The sequence below is a fragment of the Myotis davidii genome, unplaced genomic scaffold (genome assembly GCF_000327345.1).
Source record: "Myotis davidii unplaced genomic scaffold, ASM32734v1 scaffold38, whole genome shotgun sequence".
Taxonomy (NCBI): Eukaryota; Metazoa; Chordata; class Mammalia; order Chiroptera; family Vespertilionidae; genus Myotis; species Myotis davidii.
In genome coordinates this window covers 3,959,219-3,983,755 of record NW_006291383.1, presented here as the reverse complement: position 1 = coordinate 3,983,755, position 24,537 = coordinate 3,959,219, and the positions used below count along the sequence as shown (strand labels likewise).

The following is a 24,537-nucleotide window of genomic DNA, read 5'->3' as shown; positions in this document are numbered from 1 at the left end:
AGAGCCACATGTGGCTCGCGAGCCGCAGTTTGCCGACCATTGGGTTATACTAATTGTAATGACTATTTTTCTAAACCATACATTTGATCAAATCAGGGACTTCCCTTTGCCTTCAGGATAAAGGCCACATATGGCATTCGGGACCCTCTATAATCTAATTCTATTCTAACCCTCTAGATTCTTCTGCTATTTCTTCACACTCCCCATATACTTAAGCCACCTGAATCACTCACAACTTCTCCCTCATCTTGTTTAATATTTTAAGGGTTCCATTCAAAGGAGAGGAGATAGCATGAGCAAAGGCACATGTACAAGAGAGCAAATTCTGAGTAGAAAATACATATGGTCCAGTGTTGCTAGAATGTGAAGCCTCAGGTAGGGTATGGAAAGGTGAAAGGCTATTGGGTTGAGCCCTAGAGGTCAGGCCCTAGGCCTAATTCTTTGTATTCCAAGCACAGTATTTCATAAACCTCAATGAATGAGCAGGTGAGTACTTAGTTGATATCTGATGTTGGCATGAATGACCTTGAAGTAGTAGGATTGTTGCTTTAAGTTAACTAATTATATGGCTTACTGAAACCTATCTAAATTTTTTAAAAAAGATTACAATTAGACAAATATTTGTTGAACTTGTTCTAGGATAGAGATAGCAAAGGGGTGGGGTAGGACAGATCCCTGCTCTTAAATTCAAATGTAAAGAGTGCAAACAACAAATAAGCTGTATAGTATATCAGAAGATAAGTAATATGGAGAAGAATTAAGTAGGGGCAGGGAGTGTAATTTTAAATAGGGGCATTAGGGAAGGACTCACTATAAAGTTGCTATGTGAGTAAATCCACACCTAGAGAGGGAGAGCAAAGGAGCCATGCCACCCTGGGAGAATGTGGTTCCAGGCAAAATGAACTTTAAGTGCAAAGGCCCTGAGGCAGGAGAGGAGGGCAGAGGTGAGGCCAGATAAATAACGGGCTTTGTAGTTTTTATAAGGATTTCTACTTTTATTCAGAGGGAGAACAAATGAAGTTTTGAGCTAGAGTGACCTCATCTGTCTTATCACAGCAGTTAGAATTCTATTTTTTAAGCTTGATAATAGATTGTAGGAGGACAAGGATGGAATCTGGGACACCAGTAATGAGGTTATATTGTAGTAATCAGGCAAGAGATGATAGTGGCTTCCACCAAGTTGATAGCTGAGGAAGAGGTGAGAGGTAATCTGTTTCTAGATATATTTTGAAGATGGAGTAAGTGTTTTATACAAATATCAAGTAATTAGTTGCCGAAACCGGTTTGGCTCAGTGGATAGAGCGTCAGCCTGCGGACTGAAAGGTCCCAGGTTCGATTCCGGTCAAGGGCATGTACTTGGGTTGCGGGCACATCCCCAGTAGGAGATGTGCAGGAGGCAGCTGATCGATGTTTCTCTCTCATCGATGTTTCTAACTCTCTATCTCTCTCCCTTCCGCTCTCTGTAAAAAATCAATAAAATATATTTAAAAAAAAAAAAGTAATTAGTTCATGTCTTTAAGTTTTATAAACTACTAGAGGCCTGGTACATGAAATTCGTGCACTGGTGTGGTCCCTAGGCCTGGCTGGCGATCAGGGCCGATCAGGTTCCCTGCATTACTGCCTCCCCCCCTCCTTCCCTCACTGCCCACATCTGGTGCCACCCATCCCCAGTTCCCCGTCCCAGCCTGGGGCCTGGCCAGGGGGGGGGACTGGGAGGTTGGCCAGCAGGCTCCGATTGGGCTATTGGGGCCTGCCAACTGGGGGGAGAGGGGTAGGGACCCAGGGGGTTGGCTGCTGGCCCCAAGGAGGGAGCTGGCCCTCGGCCCTCCTAGGAAAGGGACCACCTCCACTGCCACCCTCCCCTGGTTCCCCATCCCAGCCCGGGGACCTGGCCCCGATCAGGTGATCAGCGCCTGTGGGCTGAGGGCAGCTCCTGCGTTGAGCGTCTGCCCCCTGGTGGTCAGTGCGCATTTTAGCGACCAGTAGTTTCATCGTAAAGATCGTGTAGGCTTTTACATATATAGATTAGTGGAATTTTTTCTCACTCACCTTTGACTAAAAGAAAAGGTTTGCCCTAGCTGAATTGGCTCAGTGGATAGAGCGTTGGTCCTCGGACTGAGGGTCCCAGGTTTGATTCCAGTGAAGGGCATGTACCTCGGTTGCAGTCTCTATCCCCAGCCCTGTGGGGTTGTGTGTGGGAGGCAACCAATCGATGTGTCTTTCTCACATGGATGTTTCTCTCTGTCTCTCCCCCTCCCTTCCACTCTCTCTAAATCAATGGGAAAATATCATCGGGTAAGGATTAACAAAAAAAGAAAAAGGTTTAACAACAATAACAAACTACTTTGTGTGTACCCTGATTTAGTATTTTAACCCCAATTCAGTGAAATTTGACACTAATAATTGTTAACTAATATAGTCCGACCAGAGAAGGCTGAAAGCTTACTTCACCATGAGTATTAACATAAATTTGAGAAAAGTGCTGGCAGGGCTCAGGGTGGATGAAATTCTCATCTTGATTTGGGATGAAGTTCCTATTAAATTAAAGATACTGATTTATGAAGATGTCAGGGTATCCCTTCTTGTTTGAAGTCATTCAGTGTAAGATCATTAACATCCAGACAGCTCTGCAGACCAGAAAAATTCATAGTTATAGGTGGATGATGAGGGAATTTGTTTCCTTTCAGAAAGTCTTCCCACACTCTTCCACTTGCTGTCTCACATTTTAGGTAAGCCACTGGTTCACACTGAATGTTAGTTACAGCCACCTCATTGAAAAACCGTCTGTTTCAGGAGTGTAATATATCAGGAAAAAGTGTCTAAATTACTAAGGATTGTATTATGCTCAGTGTGTTTTAAGATTATCTTTGTGTGAACATGGAATACAGACCTACCCCAGAATTAAGATAATTATGAAACAGTTAATTTAAAGTTGAGACCAGTGTATATGATTGTATTTATACATGTAGAGGTGTGTTAGCATTGATGAGTAGTAGTGAATTTATTCCCCATTTGAAACATTTTTATTTTTTTAATCTTTTATTTTCTTTCCTTAAAAGTTTTGGTCCCCTTTAGTTTCCAGTAGAATGTCTGGCACTAGATTTCAGTTAATGTCTTCTTAAAAAGCGAGCTGTCATGATTGATAGGGAGACCAGTAATGAGGCTATAGGCACTTAGGCAGCAGTCAGACAAATCTGATTGATAGTATCAAATTTTGATAATTCTGTCTGTAAAAATCAGCCATTGACTTTTTGTCCTACTTGCCCATCTTTCAAAGGGGATAAAAGACACGGATTACTTTTACCATATAATCTCTCTCATTCCGCCACAGGAAGAATGTAGTTTTCTGGTCAAGTTTTAGGTATCCACTTATCACAATATATAACTTACTCTTCCTTCTGTTTTAAAATGTGTGAATATTTTAGTCAGTTGTTGATTTTTTTAAAAGTACATCTATCTTAATTAAAAACAAAATCATAAGCTTATATATATCTTTTCATCTTTTCTGGGCAGAGAGGCAGATGAAGGCTGTAAAAAACCTTTAGAAAGATTGCTGAACATCTGGCAAGAAAGAAGTGTGTATGGCGGCGAGTTCATACAGCAGCTGAAGCTGTCTATGGAGGACTCCAAGAGCCCTCCCCCCAAAGGTAGAAACATCACCACATGTTTACAGCTCTTGGTCTTTGCCTACTTTCGAATCAGATATGAAAAGCTGCAGTGGGGGTTGCTGTGAACCACCAGCGATTATATGATTCTTCAAAGAGATGATCATAAATGATGGTGAGAATTTATGTAGTGCTCGCAGCGTGTAAGCCTGGTTCTAGTATTCATGCTATTCATCTCACACCCTAACTTTTGCTCTGTGTCCTCCTTGGCTCTCCTGCCTTTCAGAGACTTTCTGTGCACCAGGGAAAGGAACAACAAAGTTTTTTAGAGTTGTGGGGAACTAGGAAGTACCCTGGACGAAGATTCTGTCCTAGCTCTGGCACTAAATACTGTAGGATTGTGGATAAGTCCCTTAGCCCTTTTAGAACTTGGTTTAATTAAATATTGATGTGGGTTTGGACCATACTTTTGATGATTGTCAGCTTTCTGTCTAAAATTGATTTTGGTCTCTACTGAACCCAGGATATCCTTGGGAAGTGTGTACATGTATGTGAGTTTTGCCAAGTCCTTAAGAGCTTATGTTTATTTTCTTTAAAGATAAGTAAGAACAAACATTATTTGGTTCTTTGACTTCTATTTAGTTGTTTAACTCTAGTTGGCATGACATGTTTCTAAGCTACGACCTGATCTGTACACATACCCATTGTCTGGAGGATCAAGTCCAAGTACTAATACATTATTTAGGACTCTTTAGAATCTGAACTAGTATACTTTTCCAGATTCTTCTGTCATTCCCTTATATATACCATATTCTTTTGGCCACACCAAACAATTTTCCCTCTGGGTGCTCTCCTGGTGCCTCTTCCTTTGCATTTGTTGTTACCTCTGCCTGAAATGTCCTTCTACCCCTTTCTCTGTGTGGTGAACTCATTCTTCAAGAATTGCCACCCTCATCCTGACATCTTCCCCAGCTCTTCTGGCACTTAGAGCCATTCCCCCTGTGTTCTTCTGGTACTTCTTACATGCCTCTGCTGTAGAATACAACCATGGTAATAGCATTCATTTGGCAACCTGTTATTATGTACCTTTTGTGATCTCTTCCAGGTCTGAGTTTTTATGTATTTTAAGGGAGGGGAGGGTAACTTTCCTGTGAAACCAGAGGTTAGAGGCTCCCTAAAAATGATATAAATGTTTTCAGACTGAAAGTCATTGTTTTACTTGGAGTTGATAAAAATAAAACAAAACCAATTTTGGGGTCACTCTGCGGAGTAGGTTCTAAGAAGGAAGATGCTTCCTAACTCAGAATCTGGTGATGTTTGTATTGCGTCCTTTGGTGGTACAGTATTCTGCACAGTCTTGAGGAATTATTTAGCAATCTTTACTCTGCTTCAGAGTTCATTGGCAAACAGTGCAAATTTTTTAAAATACCTTTGGGCAAGTGGGAGAGCTCTGAAATACAATGTTTGAAGCTAAGTGTTGAATTTCAAGTCAACAAGCACTTGCCAGACAGGTGCTTTGAGTAAACAGCTATGCTATAGGAAGGAGAGAAGAGTGAGAAATAGTTCTGCACTTAGAGAGCAGCCAGACAAATGGGGGAATTTGTGGCCCTGGTAGGTCTGAAAATAACTTCGTTGGGTTTCTCAGTTTTTTAACATCTGGATATTAACAACAAGGGAGGCAGTATTCCTCTTTGTGGAGGATAATGCTAATCTAAAGATAATTTCTCCTCTATTCTGTAAAGACAAAGGTTCCAACATGTGTATTAGTCCCAGTTAACCACTCTGTCTTCTCATTGTCTTCTTTGGACCTGAGTTATCAGAATATTTTACCATAATCCTTTCAAAATATGGATGCTTTCTCCAATAGTTTGTTTTTAAATTTAAATAGCCTTTTTATATTTCAGCTTTAATTCATGGGCAATTCTTTATTTTTAGACAACTTTAGAATTTATCTTTGAAATAAAATTTTTTCTGTGGAACATTGACAGTTTTAACATTGGAGAATGCATGAGATTAGGAATTTTGTTTTAGAACTAGAGATTTCTTGAGTTATATACCGGTCTCCCCATGGGCCTCTCGTTTTGGGAATACTCACGCTTTTGCTTGACTGAAAGGGTCATACATGAACCACACAGTATTGTATAGTTGTAGAAGGATTTAGAAAGGAAAAGCAGATACAAAGGAAATAGCATTTATTGAGCATATATTAGGTAGCAGCCTCTGCTCACTGCTTTTCATAGTAATTTATTTTAGCTCCTTACAACTACTCTTTTAATTTGGGAATTATATCATAACTTTACAGGCAGATGACTACATTTTATAGTGTGATTTGAGAACCTTCATGCTATTTTCATATTTCAGATGAGTGTACTAAGGCTCACAAGGGTATAGTAATGTTGTCCAAATAGATATAATTGATCATGGAGAATTCAAATCCAGATCTATATGACTTGAAAGCCTGTGTTTTTTATACCATGCTTTATTCTGAAAGCACAGTAGACTTGAATTAGGGTATGAATTCATGAGCAGGCCACCTAACTTTCCTGGGTCATAGTGTGGTTTGCTTAGCTAGTCACAGTAGGGGTTTGACATCAGACTTCCAGAGTATGAATCCCAACTTTGTCATTTTCAAGTTTTGTGACCTTGGGCACAGCATTTGACCTGTCTGGGCCTCAGGTTCTTCACTGTTCTTTAATGGCTGTTAGTAGTAATACCTTACAGGGTTGTTGTGAGCATTAATTGAGATAATGTAGATAAGATGTTATTAACCAAGTGATGATAATAGCTTTTATTTGTCCCCCCCATCCTAATCCTATATAATAAAAACATAGTATGCAAATTGTCCCCTCAACTTGGAGTTGTCTGGGAGTTCGACCAGGGGGTGGGGCTGGGGCTGGCCGGGGGAAAGGGAGGGAGAGCCCCTGCTGGCGGCAGCAGGTGGCCAGGGGAAGGGAGGGAGGCCCCAGCCAGCAGCCAGCAGCCGCTAGGGACCCTACCAGTGCATGAATTTTGTGCACTTGGCCTCTAGTAATCTAATATTCTGAGTTTCTAAATACTGTATGAACTGTAGCAAAAATAGGAAACTTAATTAGTATTTTTAGTTTCTCAGATTTTGTGCAAGACTATATGAAAGCATAATGGTTAAGAGCACAAGTCCTAGGCCCAGCTTTCCTGTGTTTAAATCTGGACCTGGCTGCTCAGTTCAGTGAGACGATCTGGGTAAAGTGCTTTCAGAACTGCCTGAAATGTCAGCCCTTTGTTTGTTGCAGATTTTTTTTTCTGTATTTTGCAAGGAGGGAACAAAGAATGAGGAAGCTGTTGTAAACAATATTTCCTGGTTCTTTTCTCATTATAAAAGAAATATAAAATTTGTGGGTTTTTCTTTGCCCCAGAAAATTTCAAGTGCATTCTTCAGGAGATCCAGGTTTTTAGGCAGATGACTACATATTGTGATGTGATTTGAGAATCTTTATGCTAACTTTTTGACTTAAAATTAGTCTCATGGTCTGCCATAATGTCTAAAAATCTACCAAAATGCAGGCCTCCAAGAGGCATATCATAAACACTTAGGTAACCAGGATTACTTGAAAGTTAGCTGAGTACAAGTTCCCCTGGAGACAGAGGGACAGGTTGGAGGATAGAAGACAAGGATTGCAGTATGAAGGCAGAAGGATTTGGGTCACTTGTAGTGTCTATTTGCCTTGCCTGTAACAGTGTTTGAGTGAAAAAAAGGGAGTATAAAAACTGTGATCAGAAGCCAAATTGATAGGGGAAAGGTGCCTTATCCTAGATTTAGATGTAGGAAGGGGACTGACAGATTTCCTGGGTTATTTTTAATGGTTGTCTGACTAAATTGAGAATACTGGGCATTAGGACTGCTAACTTTGTGCAGATGAGTCAGGGTAGTTACCAAAGCAGGCTGTCCTGTTTGTGTAGAGGAACACAGTGATAGTAATTTCTGGCACTCCACTAGCGTTTTCCGAGCTCTGTGTGTCCTCTGCCCTCAATGAGCTTCAAGCTCAGTGTGTTGACACTTGCCTAGGTATTATAGGTATGGAAAATAATAAGACACTTAATGTTTCTATCAGAGGTAAGGTCAGTGTCTGCCAGTGGCCATGCAAAGTAGCAGTGGCCAAGTGCTGTGGGAGTTAGAGGGAGATGATGCCTGAGAGAGAGAAGGGAGTACTTAAGGTGATATTACCATTACCATGAGTAAGGAAACTTTGCACTTAGGTAGCCAGCCATTTCAGGTTTTTCAATAGAGGCATGATGGGGTGAGAGCTCAGCTTTAGGAATGTTAATCTATAATAATAAAAGTGTAATATGCAGATTGACCGAATGGCTGAACATTGGGACGACCATCTGGACGACCACGCTATGACACCCACTGGTGCCAGGCCAGCCAAGGTGGGTGCCCTGTGATTGGTTGGGGGCCTGGCCATTGCCCCATGATCACCTACAGAGGGAGGCCCAGGCCACCGGCCGGCGGGGTGATCAATCGGGGGGAGCTCCACGATCGCCCCAAAGAGGGAGGCCCAGGCCACGGACAGGCCGGGCTGCAGTGGGTGGGCAGGGCCTCCCTCTGCGGGGGCGATTGATCGCAGGGCTCCCGGACTGTGAGAGGGCACAGGCTGGGCTGAGGGACCTCCTCCCCTCCAGTGCATGAATTTCGTGCACTGGGCCTCTAGTTTAACATAAGAGTATAGTCTAAGTTGGACAAAGAGCTGCTAGAGTTAGGGAGTCCAGTTGGGATAGCGGTCTGTACAAGACCTGGTATGAGGCAGATTGCTGGTAAGAAGCTATGGGAAGGAGCAGAGGAGATATGTAAGATATCCCTCAGAACTGTGGAATCTGCTAAAAGTTGGGACTTTGGGAGAGATTCTGGGGGTTCCAAGGTGTTGTACTTAGAAGATGAGGCCAGTGGAAGTGTTCATAATAGAAATAAGTAACTCAGGAAAAGAGGAATCTTATGGGGGAAATGATCAATAATTCATTTCCAGTAGGTCCTCCAAGTGGAGGTAGGTGAGAACTGGAAAAGTAGGATGATAATTGTTACCTCCTATTACTGCACCCTCTTCCATCAGAATGGCAAAGGACAGAAATGGCCCTAAAATTATTTGCATTAGTTTGATTTCAGTCTGTGAGTGAGTGGCCGCATGAAGTGGTAGAAGGAACTCCAGCCTAGCAAGAGTGGCTCAGTTGGTAGAGTATCATCCTGTGCACTGAAAGGTTGCCAGTTCGATTCCTGGTTAGGGCACATACTTGGGCTGTAGGTTCAATAACAGGTTGGGGCATGTGCAGAAGGCAACCAGTCGATGTTTCTCTGTCACGTTGATGTTTCTCTCTCCCTTCCTTTCTCTTGCTAAGCCTGTCCTCAAGTGAGAATTAGATTAATTTTTCTTTTGAAGGAGCTCCAAATTAGGAGGCAAATGACTTGGCTGTAGGACCCAGACCAATGAGCTCTCTGACTTTGGACATTTGGACAAACCACGGCCTGTGGGCCTTGATAGTCTCATGAAAAATAAGATGGGGAAAATAAAGACATGGGTTTATCTAAGGCAGGGGTAGGGAATGTCTGGCCCTAGAGCTCTATAAGGCCTGCGAGACATTTGGTCTGGCCCTGTCAAGGCAGTAAGGGTGAGTTAATTAAATGTTTTTATTGCTTTCAGAGAGGAAGGGAAAGGGAGAGAGAATCATTGATCAACTGCTGCCTCCTGTACACCCCAAACTGGGGATCGAGCCCGCAGCCCGGACATGTACCCTCACCAGGAATCAAACCATGATCTCCTGGTTCATAGGTCTATGCTCAACCACTGAGCCATGCCAGCTGGGCAGGCAGGCTAATTTTTAAGTTGATAATTTTGTATGGCCCTCGAATCCTATATAATAAAAGCTTAATATGCTAAATATCTGGTCAACTGTTCTAGCTTGCTGCTGGGGTCCAGCCGATTGGGACTTTGCAAGATGGGCTGGACATACCCTGGAGCCCTCTTGCGGTCCTTCCCCAGCCCTGATTGTGCACCGGTGGGGTCCCTTGGTCTGGCCTGCACCCTCTTGCAATCTGAGACACCTTACGGGATGTTGGAGAGCCAGTTTCGGTCCAATCCCACAGGCCACTCCCCTCAGGAGGGCGCCAGATGCAGGGCTCACAGCTGGTGAGCGCTGCAGCGGTGGTGCGAGCCTCTCCTGATAGGGACTGATTGGGTGCGAGCCCACACCAGGCACAGTGGGGCCAAGATGAGTGGGAGCAGCAGGTAGGAGCTGCAGGTGGCATTGGACTATGGGTTTCTGCCCAGTCCCTGCAGGCCACCCAGAGGGACCCCACCTATGCATGAATTTGTGCACTGGGCCTCTAGTAATCTTATAAATATCCAAATGGCCCCTGGCAGAAAAAAGCTTCCCCACCCCTGATCGAAGACCTGCCAGTGCTCAATTCAGTGATTCTGAGTGTCCTGAAGTACTTAGTGATGTACGGTTTTTATATATAAACTAGAGGCCCTATTGCACAAAATTCATGCAAGAGTAGGCCTTCCTTCCTGCAGCTGCTGGCACCCGAGACCCAGGCTTCCCTCCAGCCACCAGCAGACACCTGGGACCTGGGCTTCCCTCGCAGCCCTGGCTTCATCTGGAAGGATGTCCAGTCTAATTTAGCATATTATGCTTTTATTATTTATAGAAATTTTTGTATGAGAGTTTGAAAACTGAAGGATTCAAGTTTTATAATTATTTTTACTTTAGTTACTATATTTAACAATTATTTATTGAGCACTCTTCTAGGTATTTGGAAGTGAACAAAATAATACAAATTTTCCCCTTTTTTGCTGTTATGCTTAAATTCTAAGTGTAGTGGTTAAATCTCTATGTGGGTCATACCACACACTATCCATTAATCAGATAGCTACTATGTGCAAATTACTGCTAGATATTTCAGTGCAAAGTATATCCTAAAAGATTTTCTGTTTTAAAAATACAGCAGTCCTTGCATTGCATAGTAGTGCAGCAGTTTAAAAGTGACCACGTAAGCTGAAACCATGCAAAGTGATTTTAATAATCAATAAAGTTATGATTGTTCTCTAACTTTTAAGATTTTTTTAAAATTTTGTTTTATTGCTTAAAGTATTACAAAGAGTATTACATATGTAAGATTTTTTTGTTAAAGAATTAAAATCTCACTGTTGATTATAATTGTATATGGAAGCAATAGATAGTAAAATTAATATTTAGCATGCTATAACAAAAAATTGGAAGCATTGAGAATTAAAGTGTTTTATTTCTTTGTAACAAGCATGTAACAAGTGATTCAAATAGAGCTTGCTTACTTGTACAGTTTATGATACAGAACAAGTATCTTCAATGTCTTAATGAATTGTCATACTCCTAAGTTTGGTTCAGCTTCCAACATTTTATTCTTTGTTTTCAATGTCATGAAAATATCTCTGAGAGTTCCTTTAATATGAAGTTCTTTGTCAGCATCACTTCCCCTGGGACATTGTCATTTTCATCACTACCACTTTCTTCATTGATTTGATAAGTTGGCTCACTAAGTTCCTCTGGCTTTGAATCCAGAGTCTCTAGATGCCTGTGGCAGTGCCAACATTCCTCCAGCTAGCTGTTTCTGCTATAGCTCCATTGATGGTCCCTTCAGATTGCACTTATATAGTATTAGTTTTAGTTTTAATTTCTTTGCTGCTCTTTCATCATTGTCAGTCAGTTCTCTGTTTTGATTATTCATTTTTATAAAATGTCTTATGGATTTTATCATTGGGGGATCACATAACAACCTACTGTCTGTGTCTGAACTGGATAACAGATGTGCAGTGACCAGTCACTGACCTTGAAGAAGTGATGTGGTCACTGATCATGATGCACTTCTGTTATTTACTTAGTGATTTGTGGACTGCAGTTAGTAGTGAAGCTTGCTCTTTATGCAGTTACTCATAGTTAAATAGGCCATGGTAGATGAAATTTGGACCATGTTGTTGAGGAACTTGGCATTGTTTAAACCATGATAACAAATCTGTGCATACTAGAATTGTGCAAAGTGAGGACTGCCTGTATTGCAGATGTTTCTTTTTTTTAGTACAACAGACAAAAACATTAAGAAAAATAAAGTTCATGTTATTAACTTGGCTTTCCTATCAAACATAGCTTGGCCAATTAATGTGTAAGGTAGAAAACAGGAACTACATCCTTGATTCTAGAAGAACATGTTCAGTTAAGCAAGAAGAATATGTTCTGTTTATAACTTACAGAGTTCTGAGGCAGGTGCATGGTGACCCCTCATTTAATAGATGAGAGGATAATTGTGTGACTGCCTTGAAAAGAGCACAGATTTTGTACTCATACCTTTCAATGTGTTACTTAATTTCTCTGAGTCTTCATTTTCTCACCTGTAAAATGGAAATATTACATCTTAGAATTGTTGGAAAGATTACATATAAAGTAACTATTACTATGCCTGGCACATATTAGGAGTTCAATAGTTTCTTTTTATTTTATTTTATTGATTTCAGAGAGGAAGGGAAAGGGAGAGAGATAGAAACATCAATGATGGGAGAGAACCATTGATTGGCTGCCTCCTGCACACCCCTTCCTGGGTATCGAGCCCGCAACCCGGGTATGTTCCCTGACCGGGAATCAAACTGTGACCTCCTGGTTCATAGGTTGATGTTCAACCACTGAGCCACACTGGCAGGGCATCCAATAGTTTCTTTACTTTCCAAACCTAAATTTATCATTTAGATTTATGTCCCATATTGTCTGGCATTTATTTTGTATTGTACAATTTGGTGTAAAATGAATGATCTTGGAATTAATACATATATCATAACAAGATAAAAGCACACAGTACAGATAATTAAAAATGTAAACTGTTAGCTTCAAAATTGGTTAATTTTTAAATGGAAACTTAAGTAATTTTTCCCAGTAATATCAATCATATTTCTCATAGTTATTTTTAAGATAGGATTGTTTTGTTTTTAAAAGGATTAAGGATATTTGTGTTTAGAAGTTTTGACACAATTTTGATGGGTTTCTCTCTACTGTTTATTTTCTGAACTTATCCCAGAAATAATAACAAATCTTGTTTTATATGCAGCATATTCTCTATAAACTCTTGTACACATCGGCTTGCTTCATTATATTTTTTGATGGATTTCTTACCATTTTACTTCTGTTAACTTTATTTTTAAGATAATGAGTTTTTAAATGAAATGTGTTAGTTTAGTTAAGTTTAACATGATTTTAGATGTTTGTTTTGAGTAGTATTTTTCCAGTGAGTCAATCTGAGATGATAGACTAAGTCCATTTTGACTCTATTCAGTAAAGTAGAACTACCACCAATTTAAAATAACTCATAAGAGGTTAATGTTAAGCTATCTCTGAAAATGACCCCTCCTGCCCCTTTTGCATGTGACCCATTATGCATAACATTTAACTCTTATCTTTGCAGGCTTTGGTGACTCAAATTTGTCACTTCTTTCTTTCCTGTAGCAACAGAGGAGAAGAAATCTCTGAAGCGAACTTTTCAACAGATACAAGAGGAGGAGGATGATGACTACCCTGGAAGCTACTCTCCCCAAGATCCTTCTGCAGGACCCCTCTTGGTATGTCTTCATCCCCAGAGGATAGGGCAGAGTGACTTGGTGAAGGGACCTCTGGTTGGAGATTATGACCACAAGGTGGCGCAGGTGACCAATACTATGGAATCACCAAAGGGTAGTTCTCAGGGCACTGGGTACAAAATCCACCCAGTGAAGCTTGCAAGACAGCCGGCTTGACTTTGTCTTTGCGTGGCAGGACTTTGGCATGGATTTATGTTTTAAAGTGTATTTGGATTTGGCATTTTTTCACTCCTAGAAATTGAGAATATTCTTTAAAAATAGATTTTTGTGAAAGGATATAAAATTATCTAGAATTTTACTCATGTTCTGCCATGGGCAGACATGATCATTTTTAGAATTTGCTTCCACCTCATTTAACTCCAACTAAATATTTTTATACCCCATGTGTTAACGGATAGTGTTGTTTGTGTTTTATTGTATAGACTGAGGAACTAATCAAAGCTTTGCAGGACCTGGAAAATGCTGCATCAGGGGATGCTACTGTCCGACAGAAAATTGCTTCTTTGCCCCAGGAAGTGCAAGATGTTTCTCTGTTGGAAAAAATAACAGGTGAGAAGGAAGAATTTGGTTGAAAGATGAGGGAAGAAGGACATATCTCTAATTCATCAAATTCAATGGCATACTTATGTCTGCAGGTGTAGACTATCCATTTGGTATTAGGTGCTCTGCCATCCTGGGATGTAGAAACATAACTGACATGCCAAACAATGAAGCTGCTGGAATATTCCAAGCTTGAATAGAGATTCTAGGAATTATTGCAAATATGCTGGCATGCCATACATCTTTGTGGCATTGTAAGTAAGATCTGTTGAAAACATAGTGGAAATTGTGTGGGCTGGGGACTGAGGGGGGAAGGCATTAAATCCATGACTCTTATTTAAAAATAAATAAATATTTCAGTGCTGTGTGATTTATACATTGCACACTGACACTCCCCATAGATGATAGTGCCTTCAGTGCCAAGAACTCTAGATGTGTATTGTTAGTTGTGTCAGTTTGCCCTATTGATGATCACCCCCAATTAAACAGGGAGAGACAGTTGACATTAATCTCCCTTTATGCATGAGAAATTGAAGGGAAGGAATGAAGCATGAACTAATATTTATAGAACATGCTTTGTGCCATATACTTCTACTCTTCGTGTTATTAATCTTTTGAGACAACTGAATATAAATCCTATATTACATAGGAGGAAATTCAGGCTTTGGGATGTTAGGGGTCTTGCCCAAGATCTTGGGTTTTCAAGCTGGGCTGCAAAGCCTATTTTCTTTCCATTAGAAAAGTTCAGACCTTTCATTCCGCTCTCTTCTGAGGACCACTATTTTTTCCATTCCAGTTCCTTGACTTGGCTGCTTCATTAACTTCCTCCATATCCATTTAAAGGAAATCAAGGTGGCTCATGAAACATTTCCTTCATTCAACAGATATTTGAGGCACACTGTGTAGCAGATGCTCTTGGTGTACCACCACATCTCCTCATGGCTTAAGTGCCAAAAAGAAAAATAAAGCAGGGGTGTGATGGTGGACATAGTTGAAGGAGGTACTACTATTTTTAAAGTGATCAGGGAAGGCCTTTCTGGTGAGATGATCTTCAATCAGAGGTCCCCCAAGTTAGGAAGCAGGCCATGATGTTATCTGAGGGGAAGACATGCTGCCAGGCAGAGGGAACAGTACATGGAAAGACCTTCAGGAAGCAATGTACTTAGCTGAGAACACAACAAGGAGGCCTTCTAAATCATACAAAAATTATTTCAGCTCACTTCCTGCTAGATTTCACAGTCTATTGATCCTTCCATCTTTTCCCCAATCTTCACTCCCCTTATGTCCTCATTTTTTTCTTTACTTAGTTTAGGATCTTTATAATCTTAAGAGTACAGTTCAGAAGTATTAAGTACATTTACATTGTTGTGCAACCAAATATCAGAACTCTTTTTATCTTATAAAACTGAAACTCTATACCCATTAAATAACAGCTTACCATCCCATCCTCTCCTCACTACTCACTCCTCCCACCCCCAACCCCTGGCATCCACCATTCTTAAATCCAGCTTTTCACCTATTTCTGTCCTGGATCTGCACAGCTGTATGAGTCTGAGGAAAACAAAACACATATTGGCTGACTTTTCTTCCTCTTTCTGTGGATGACATGCTGTTTTCCAAACCAGTCCCTCTACTTGTTTGTTAGAACTGTTCCTTCTCACCTACTCAAGGACATTGCTCCAACAGAACTCTACTTTTCTCTTGGATCCTCCAATTTTTTCCTCTATTGGATCATTCTTCATAGCATAAAAACATGTTTTTTCCCATGTGGGAAAATTTTTCTTGACCCATATCTTCTCCTAGCTACCACCTTATTTCTCTGTTCTTTATATATAGCAAAATAGCTTAAATTGCCTATGCTCACCTGGCTCTGTTTCTCCTTCTCTCGTTCTCTTTTGATTCTACTTTACTGAAACTTATTGCTGATGACCTCTCTGTTGCTAAATTCTGTGGTGAATATTTTGCCCATTCTTAACTTGAGATCATCTTAACCTCAGTAACATTTGGCCCAGTAGATTGTGTCTCTTTCCTGAAAATAATTTCTCACTTGGTGTGGTGTGATCCCCTTAAAATGTCTATGTCCTAAATCCTGGAACCTATGAACATATTATCTTACATGGCAGGAGGGACTTTGAAATGTGATTAAATTAAGGATCTTGAGATGGGAACATTGTCCTGGACTATTCAGGTGGATCTGATGTAATCATGTGGTCATAAGAAGGAGGTAGGAGGGCAAGAGTCAGAAGGAGATAGGATTATAACAGCAGAAGGCAGGGTGATACACTTGAAGATGGAAGAAGGGTCCACAATAATAAATACTAAGATAATCTGTTGGTGTTTTAAGCCACTAAGTTTGTGGTGATTTGTTACAGCAGCAGTAGCAAACGAGGACCTGTATTTCCCTAGGTTTCCTCTTCTCTCTCTGGCTGTGTCTTTTCTGTTTTCTTTGCTGGTTTCTTCACTTCTCTTTGACCTCTTAATATTAAGTACTTAGCCCTCTTCTCTTGTGTTCAGTGACAATTCAGCTCATCCAGTCTGGTTACTTTAACAGGTTTTTCTTTTGTTTTGTTTGCTAGTGATCCCTAATTTATCTCTCTAGTGTTAACCTCTTGACCTTGAGACCATCCAACCTCCTATTCAGTATTACTAGTTGGCTATCTCAATAGATATTTCAAACTTAACCTGCCCCAAACCAAACCTCTGATATTCCCTCCAAACCTTGTTTCTCTCACGGTCTTCCCCATCTTAGTAAATGGCTCCCTCATTATTCTGTTGATTGGGACCACAACCAGTATCTGACACCTTGTCACCACCTCCACTGCCACTACCTGGTGGGAGTCACCACCGTCTTCATTTGAATTAGCAATCTCCTATCTGGTCTCTCTGCTTCCTCCTTGTCCCCCATCCGAAACCATCATTCTTTTCTCAACACAGTAATCGGAATGATCTGTTAAAATGGGAGTTAGATCAAGTCTCCCTGTGTTCCCCCAGCCCCCTAGAGTAAAAACCAGTCTTTCAGCGGCGTCCACAGTTTGGCCCCTATTACCGCATAGGCTTTCACTGCTTTCTCCTTGCTCGCTGCTCCAGTCATATGGACTTCCTGCCAGTCACCCTCCCCTCCTCGGGCCTTTGTTCTTGCTGTTCCCTTTGTTTGGAATGGTCTTCCCCAGATAGTTCTGTAACTTCCTTTAGGCCTTGGTTTACATATCATCTTGGTGAAGTCTACCCAGACCATCTATTTAAAATTACAATTCTCCCTTCCAATGCCTTGTTCTTTCTCTTCTGCCTAATTTTTCTCCAGAGTTCTTATCTTCAATTGATAAATAAGTCAAATATAGTGTATCGTTTCTCTTTCTACCTGAGAATGTGAACTTGGGAGGCACAGAAGTTTTGTCTTTGCCCCCCAAGTTCAGTTTGTCTCAGAGCCTAGAACGGTGCTGGGCACGCAGTAGGAGCCCAAATATTTGCTAAGCTAATTGGAATGTTTTGAACAGAGGATTGATAGGTATAAAAGTCTAATTGGAGTGGGTTTATTGACCGTGGGAGAAGAAAAGTTGGGTACCAGGAGTACAGGCAGCTCCCTTGAGGAGTGCTGTAAAGGGTGCAGGGAAACGGGCCAGTAATTGGAGTGAAATGCGGGCCAAAGGTCGAGTAGCGTGTTTGTGTGCTGCTGGTGGTGCTTCAGGAGAGGGAGAGAGAAACCGGTGCGGCATGGGGAATGGGACCTATGCAGAAACAGTCTTGGAGGAAGCAAGAGGGAATGTGATGCTCGTGCACAAGTGGAGGCTGGCTGAAAGCCACACAGCCTTTCATCTGTGTCACAGGGAGGGCAGAGCACCTGAGGACCACCACAGGTAAGTACTCTGGAGTGGACATCTCGCTGCATTGTTTTCTGTAGCTTATAAAACTATTACAAGTTATTTTTCCGGGTTGTAATTATTTGTGTGAATGCATTCTCTCCCTTGTACCAAGTTCTTAGAGAGTGAGAATTGATATTTTAAAAATCTTAAATAGTTGTGTTTTTTGTGTCATTTTTTTGCCATAGAGTGCTTAAACATCTTAATGAATTAACCATTTTATAAAAACCATATAGTTAAACAAAGGCAAAAACAGTCTAACTTCCCCAGTAGCTTATTCTCAGACTCAGCCACCAATATAGAAGAATAAGTTTCACTGTCCTCTTTACCCTCTATGACTGAGATTGTCTCTCCTTTGTGTTCTATCTGGCTCACTCCTCCTTCACCAAGAACATCTTTTTGTTTTCCTATCCCTGAGGGGATAGAAGTGCCTGATCATTGGCATCAGAATTAATTCGGAATCCCTCAACTGTTCATCTCCCAATATTCATATTAAGAAGGCACCTATGCCCTGGCTGGTGCTATTCAGTGGTTAGTGCAATGACCTGCACACCCAAGGATCAAGGTTTGATTTCTGGTCAAGGGCATGTACCTGGGATGCAGGTTTGATCCCTTGCCCTGGTTAGGGTGCATGCTGGAGGCAACCAATTGATGTGTGTCTGTCTCTGTCTCTCTTTCTCCCTCTCCTTTCCCCTCCCCCACCCTTATCCCTCTCTCTTACTCTCCCTTCCTTCCACACTCTCTCAAAATCAATGGAAGAAATATCCTCAGATGAGGATTAACAAAAAAAAGGGGGGGCGGGCGGCACCTAAAAGTCAAAGAGCAGTTTGCCAGAGAAACTGTTGGGAATTCTTAATTCCCAGTTACCTATGAGTATGCTGAGGTCTTTCACCTCTGATAACTTGTAATAAAAGTCCTTTTTTTTTTTCCAAACAATGAGTTGTAACCCATTAATTGGACATGAAATCAGTCTGGTAGGTAATGACTAGCATTTATTTTTTAATAGAATAGAAGATAGAGCACTTTGCACATAGTAAGGATAAGTGTTGTTTTATGAAACTTTTGTTTCTTTTATTTTTATGTGTTTATATAAAGTATGTTGCTTACTGTGGGTCATGCTCAAAAGCATTTGAAAGCCTCTGTTTTATCAGACCTGATATTTTGCTGAATGGAAGAAGAAAACTCAGACCCAGTTTCAAGGCTTGTATAGTTTAAGATGTAGAGTCCTGTAGGTCCGTTTTAGAGACCTGGTTTTGAGTCCCAATTCCTTAGCTGACTTGATATCACACCTGCTATGTAGTGTTTTATTTTTTCTTACAATTTCCACACCCAAGTAGTGAGTGCTAGTTTTGTATTGCATACAGTGCCTTATAGTGCTTGTATTTTGTATTTCAGAGGATTGTTCAAAGCATACTTCACAAAATAATATGAAAGTCATTTTGAATTCTCAGAGACATGGAAAAATTATTTCATGTATGACATTAAATATTTCTTTCTGTTTATTTTATTTGTAGAGCTTTTGCAGGAGTAGACACTTAGAAATGTTTGTTTGCCAGATTCCCCTCCTTGTACAATTGCCTCACTTCAAGTAATTCAGAAGTGTCCTGTCGTGTTGACAGGAGTGAGTGCCTTTGGGTTTCTCCATCAGCCATTCCATTTTTTATCCACAGATTCTGGCTTATGCTTGGACTCTGTACTTTTGGAGAGAAACTGTTAACCTCCCCTAGAAATGTTTGCAATGGTGCCTATGTGATTTGTATATTGTCTCTATTTTTTGGTCTTATTTGTACTTAGACAAAGAGGCAGCTGAACGTCTTTCAAAAACAGTAGATGAAGCATGTCTGTTACTAGCAGAATATAACGGGCGCCTGGCGGCGGAACTGGAAGACCGGCGCCAGCTGGCTCGGATGTTGGTGGAGTACACCCAGAACCAGAAAGATGTTTTGTCAGAAAAGGAGAAAAAACTAGAAGTGAGTACATTGCAAGGCAGACCTAGACTTCCCAAGTTTCCTTTCCTGTAGCCCACTTTAGGAGGTTTTCATGATGCCTTCATTAGCACTTTTGTTTTCATTTTGTTGTATAAAAATGCATGAGATGAGAACATCTTTCAGGTATTGCAATTATTTGAACCTAATTGAAAATTGAAATCACATTTTTATATATCCAAGAAAGAACAAATATGAATGTAGCAAACACACGATGAATTCTGAAATCACAACATTTAGGATCTTAATGTTATTTTAGTTTGAACTCAGATTTTTAAAAAATTGTAGATTGAGGTACAAAAAGGAGTCAGCTACATCAAAGACTTTATTTGGTGGTATTTTGGAAATGCTTAAAGTTTTTCTTTTGGGTTATATTGAGATTTATTTCTGACTTGTATCATGTAAAGCCAGTAAGTAGTCTGCCTCCAAGCTCTGTCTGCAGTCAGTTCTGAAGTTCCAGTCATGTTTATGGAGCCCAGTTCTCAAACTGTTAGAAGGAACTACTTTTTATCCCGAGTTGGCATTAGTTTGAATGCCTTTGGGAAGGGGCTTAAGAACTAGTTCTTCACCATCCATTTGTTTGGCTTCTTAATTACGAATGTGGTGCTTAGTCCCTTGGGATAACACAGCCACCAGTGTGGACATTTGGGAATGTTTGCTTGCCCCAGGCTTCCTTTTCAGTAGTGTCTGCCTCTCTTTTTTTGAAGAGACATGGAGACATTGCAGCCAGTGGCTTGGGACAGGGGAACAGTTTTGAGCTGGAGCAGCGCTTCTCAACCTGTGGGTCACGACCCCTTTGGCGGTCGAACGACCCTTTCATAGGGTCGCCTAAGACCATCCTGCATATCAGATATTTACATTACGATTCATAACAGTAGCAACATTACAGTTATGAAGTAGCAACGAAAATAATTTTATGGTTGGGTCACAACATGAGGAACTGTATTAAAGGGCCAGAAGGTTGAGAACCACTGAGTTGGAGACTCAATCCCATATTACAAGAAATGTGAGAGTAGATAAGGGAGGGGATAGTCCCCATGTCCCACCCTGCATTCAGGAAACACTATTCTCTGGTACCAAGGGAGGGAAAATTGAGCTAGTCCAGTGGCTGAGATTGTGTTTGCCTTTGAACAGAGTCACCTGACTTGAGGGGGGAAATGAATGATGGACACTTTTAATCAGATGCTTACCTGCAGTGATTATGGAGTGATGATGAGAAGTGGTACTGGGAACTTCATATTCCTAGCCAGCCTGAAAGTGGAAGATGGGAAATGGCTGTAAAAATAGTATGGCTTAGATTTAAAAATCAACACTGACCAAAAGTCCTAAAGGGAGCTTCGCAGGCAGTACCAGACGGTCATTTATCTGAGATGCTCGTCTTTCACTGAAAAAGCATTTTCAGCGCTGTGTCCCCGGGACTAATAAGAGTGTGTAATTAATGATTCTGGTTGTAAGTCACCATGCCATCTGTTGAACTGCCCCTTGGCGACACATTAAGGGCTTTCTCTGATCTGTCAGACATTGATTATCATGAGCAGCTGTTGTTGGGTGGCAAGCAACCATAGAGGACAGTCTTTGAGAAAGAGATTGGGTTAGTAGAGTAGATTAACTCTGTTCATTTCCCTTCCTCACAATTGTACTTTTCTCCATATATGGGGCGGTGTTGAGTGGGGGAAGGGGATCATTCCAGTGATTCCAGTGTCTATACAACCAGTGGTTTGCTAGATGCCGTGAGGGGTCATTAGGGCAGAGAGAGGATCAAAGATTTGGGTCTGTTCTGTAACTTTCCAGCCCAAAGTTCTCTACTTATCTGGGCATTGGAATTCTTTCTTAAGAATCAGAGCAAGAAAGACCCACCACTGGAAAGTACAGATTCTGTACTATCCCAAACTGCCTTTCAGCCATTTGAGCAAAATCATTTTTTTTTTTAAATGGAGCTACATTTGCTGCATTTGAAGAAGTAGACAACTAGATACAATGTAAGATGATGAGAAAGGTTTTAGTTCTTTCTTTATTCTTGCTAAAAATATGAACAGTCTGCTCTCTAGAATCTCAGATTTTTCTCATATTCCATAATAGACTGGTCCTATTTTGTTATCCTCATGGTGGTAGTAAAACTTGCTAATATATGCCACTGGAAAGATGCAGTATTACTATGCATTCTTCCAAAAGTCTCTTACTGATGAGGATAGTACATAAAGCACATCTATCTTTTTTAACATTCACTTTTTAACACTGCCCATCCCTGTTTTAAAACTACCATATCAGAATGCTAATGAAAGCTTTTATTTTTTAATTTTTTCATTGCCTTCAGTGTATAAATACATGGAATTCTTAGAACTTTGAGAATGTAATTATTTGTTTGAGAGTCTGTTTTCTTCCCAAAGTTCTAATTTCTTAACTAATATTTTCTTTTAAGTTTATAAATATTTGTTCTGTGAGTGGAATTCAGCACTTGATATAATATTTTTCTGTGTAGAAGAGATTTTCTTTAAAGTTGCTTGAAAAATGGTTTATCTGCAGATATTTTTTCATTGATAAACTTACAGAACATTAAAAGAACCATTTTATAGTCCATAACATTGCACATTTCATTACATCAAAAAAGAACCTCATACCTATTAACCAGTCATACCCTATACCCTCTCCTTCATGCCCCTGGCAACCCCACCAACCTGCTTTCTGTCTGTATGGATTTGCCTATACTGGATACCTCATACAGTTGTGTTTGGTTTTTTCACTTACCATAATGATTTTGAGATTCATCCACATTTTAGCATGTATCAATACTTCATTCTTTTTAATGGCTAAATTGTTCATTGTGTGGATATGCAACAGTTTGTCCATTCATCTGTTGTACATTTGGGTTGTTTCTTTTGGCCAATTCTATCTTACGGCTATAAACACTATTGTACAAGTTTTTATTTCTCTTGGGTATATGTATGTGTAGGAATAGAATTGAGTCATTTGGTCTTCAACTTTTTGGGGAACCACAAAACTTTGCCACAGCAGGTGCACTATTTACATTCCCACTAGCAATGCATGGGAGTTCGTTTCTCCATATCCTTGTTACTGTCCTTTTTTTTTTTTATCCTAGCCTATATGAAGTGGTAACTCATTGTGATTTTTATTTGCATTTTCCTAGTGACTAATGATTGAGCATCTTTGCCTGTGCTTGTTGGCAATTTGTATGTCTTCCCCTTCCACCCCCAGATGTCTATTCAAGTTCTTTGCCCATTTTTGAGTTGGGTTTTTATTTTATTGTTGATGTATTGCAAGAGTTCTTTATACATTTTAGGTAATAGACTCATCAGCTATATGATTTGCAAATATTTTCTCCCATTCTGTGTCTTAATCACTTTCTTGATAATGCCCTTTGAAACACATAAGTTTTTAATTTTGATGAGTTCCAATATCTGTTGTTGTTGCTCGTGTTTTGATGTCATGTTTAAGAATCTGCCCTAGCTGTTTTGGCTCAGTGGATAGAGCGCCGGCCTGTGGACTGAAGGGTCCTGGGTTCAGTTCCAGTCAAGGGCACGTACCTTGGTTACAGGCTCCTCCCTGGCCCAGGCCCTCATCAGGGTGAGTGCAGGAGGCAACCAATCGATGTTTCTCTCTGTCTTTCCCTCTCTTCCACTCTCTCTAAAATTAATGGAGTAATATCCTTAGATGAGAATTAAAAAAAAAATTAAAAAGAATCCATTGCCAAATCCTAGGACATGAAAATTTACTCATAGATTTTCTTCCATGAGTTTTATGGTTTTAACTTTTACATTTAGGTCACTGGTACATTTTGAGTTAATTTTTTTATATATGGCATGATGTGTAGGGACCAACTTCATTCTTTGCATGTAGACATCTAATTGTCCCAGCATCATTTGTTGAAGAGACTATTCTTTCCCTTTATGAATGAATGCTTGGCACTTTTGTCAAAACTCAATTGGCCAGAGATAATATGGGTTTATTTCGGACTCTCTATCATATTCCACTGATCTACATATGTATCCTATGCTAGTGTCACACTGTTTCGATCACTATAGTTTCATAGTAGGATCCAAAAATGTGAGTCCTCAAACTTTGTTCTTCTCTCTCAATGTCAGGCTATCAGGGGCCTCTTGCAATTCCATATGAATTTGAGGACAAGTTTTTCTATTTTTCTGTTTCTGCAACAAAGTGTATTGCATTTTAATAGGGATTGCATTGAATCTGTAGATGGTTTTGGGAACTCTCACCATCTTTACAATCTTAAGTCTTCCAATCCATGAGCATGAGATTTCTTTCCAATTTTTCAGATCATCTTTAATTTCTGCTGCAGAATTTTTAAAAACATGGTAGGGTACCAGTTGCTGATGCATTTGATATTACAAAAGCCCTCTTTAGGTGCCATAGGTATTGGGGACCACCACAGAAGTCAGTAGTGCGTGTTGCCTTCCAGTAGGCTGTGTTTACCCCCACCTTTAGAAGGTAATGAGTACACATGCAAGTGTGCTCAACAAAGTTACTAGGGCAGGTCATGACAGCCAACTTTACTCTGCAAAGTAAAGTGGCGCATGGAGACCTGAATGTCTGTGTGAAGTCTTTAACAGGATTTTTGAGCTAGATGGGACTAAAGATCATATACCAGGTGTACCAGTTAATAATGCGGATTTTGTAATAAAAAAAACACACACGGTAATTTCAAGAGAAACATCAAAAGTGCTTTATTCAAAGTAATGTCAATCGCTAGCTACACATTTCCCCCATCTTTCAGGTAATTTGTGGATATCGTCCCAATAGAACTTTTCTTGTTTTGAGGCAAACCACTCAGAGACCCAATTTTCCACTTCTTCGTACCTTTTGAAGTGCTGCTCAGAAAGTTTGTGTGCCATCTATTGGAACAAGTGGTAATCTGAAGGAGCAAGGTCTGGTAAATACGGCGGGGGGGTTA

At 40.4% G+C, this 24,537-nt stretch overlaps 1 protein-coding gene across 5 annotated transcripts in view; it reads left to right on the top strand.

The window, feature by feature from the left end:
* The window catches only part of RPRD1B (regulation of nuclear pre-mRNA domain containing 1B), a 59,640-nt gene that overhangs the window by 11,953 nt on the left and 23,150 nt on the right, over nucleotides 1-24,537 (top strand). For 4 of the 5 annotated variants that reach the window (XR_435720.2, XM_006764489.2, XM_015564437.1 and 1 more), the window contains exons 3-6: nucleotides 3,514-3,647; nucleotides 13,098-13,210; nucleotides 13,651-13,777; nucleotides 19,420-19,595. Coding sequence is in view for 4 of the 5 variants with exons in the window: in XM_006764489.2 (XP_006764552.1) it covers nucleotides 3,514-3,647; nucleotides 13,098-13,210; nucleotides 13,651-13,777; nucleotides 19,420-19,595 (550 nt within the window). In the remaining variant the exon portion in view is untranslated. The remainder of the gene's footprint in view (nucleotides 1-3,513; nucleotides 3,648-13,097; nucleotides 13,211-13,650; nucleotides 13,778-19,419; nucleotides 19,596-24,537) is intronic. The other variant, XM_015564439.1, reaches the window with a different exon arrangement.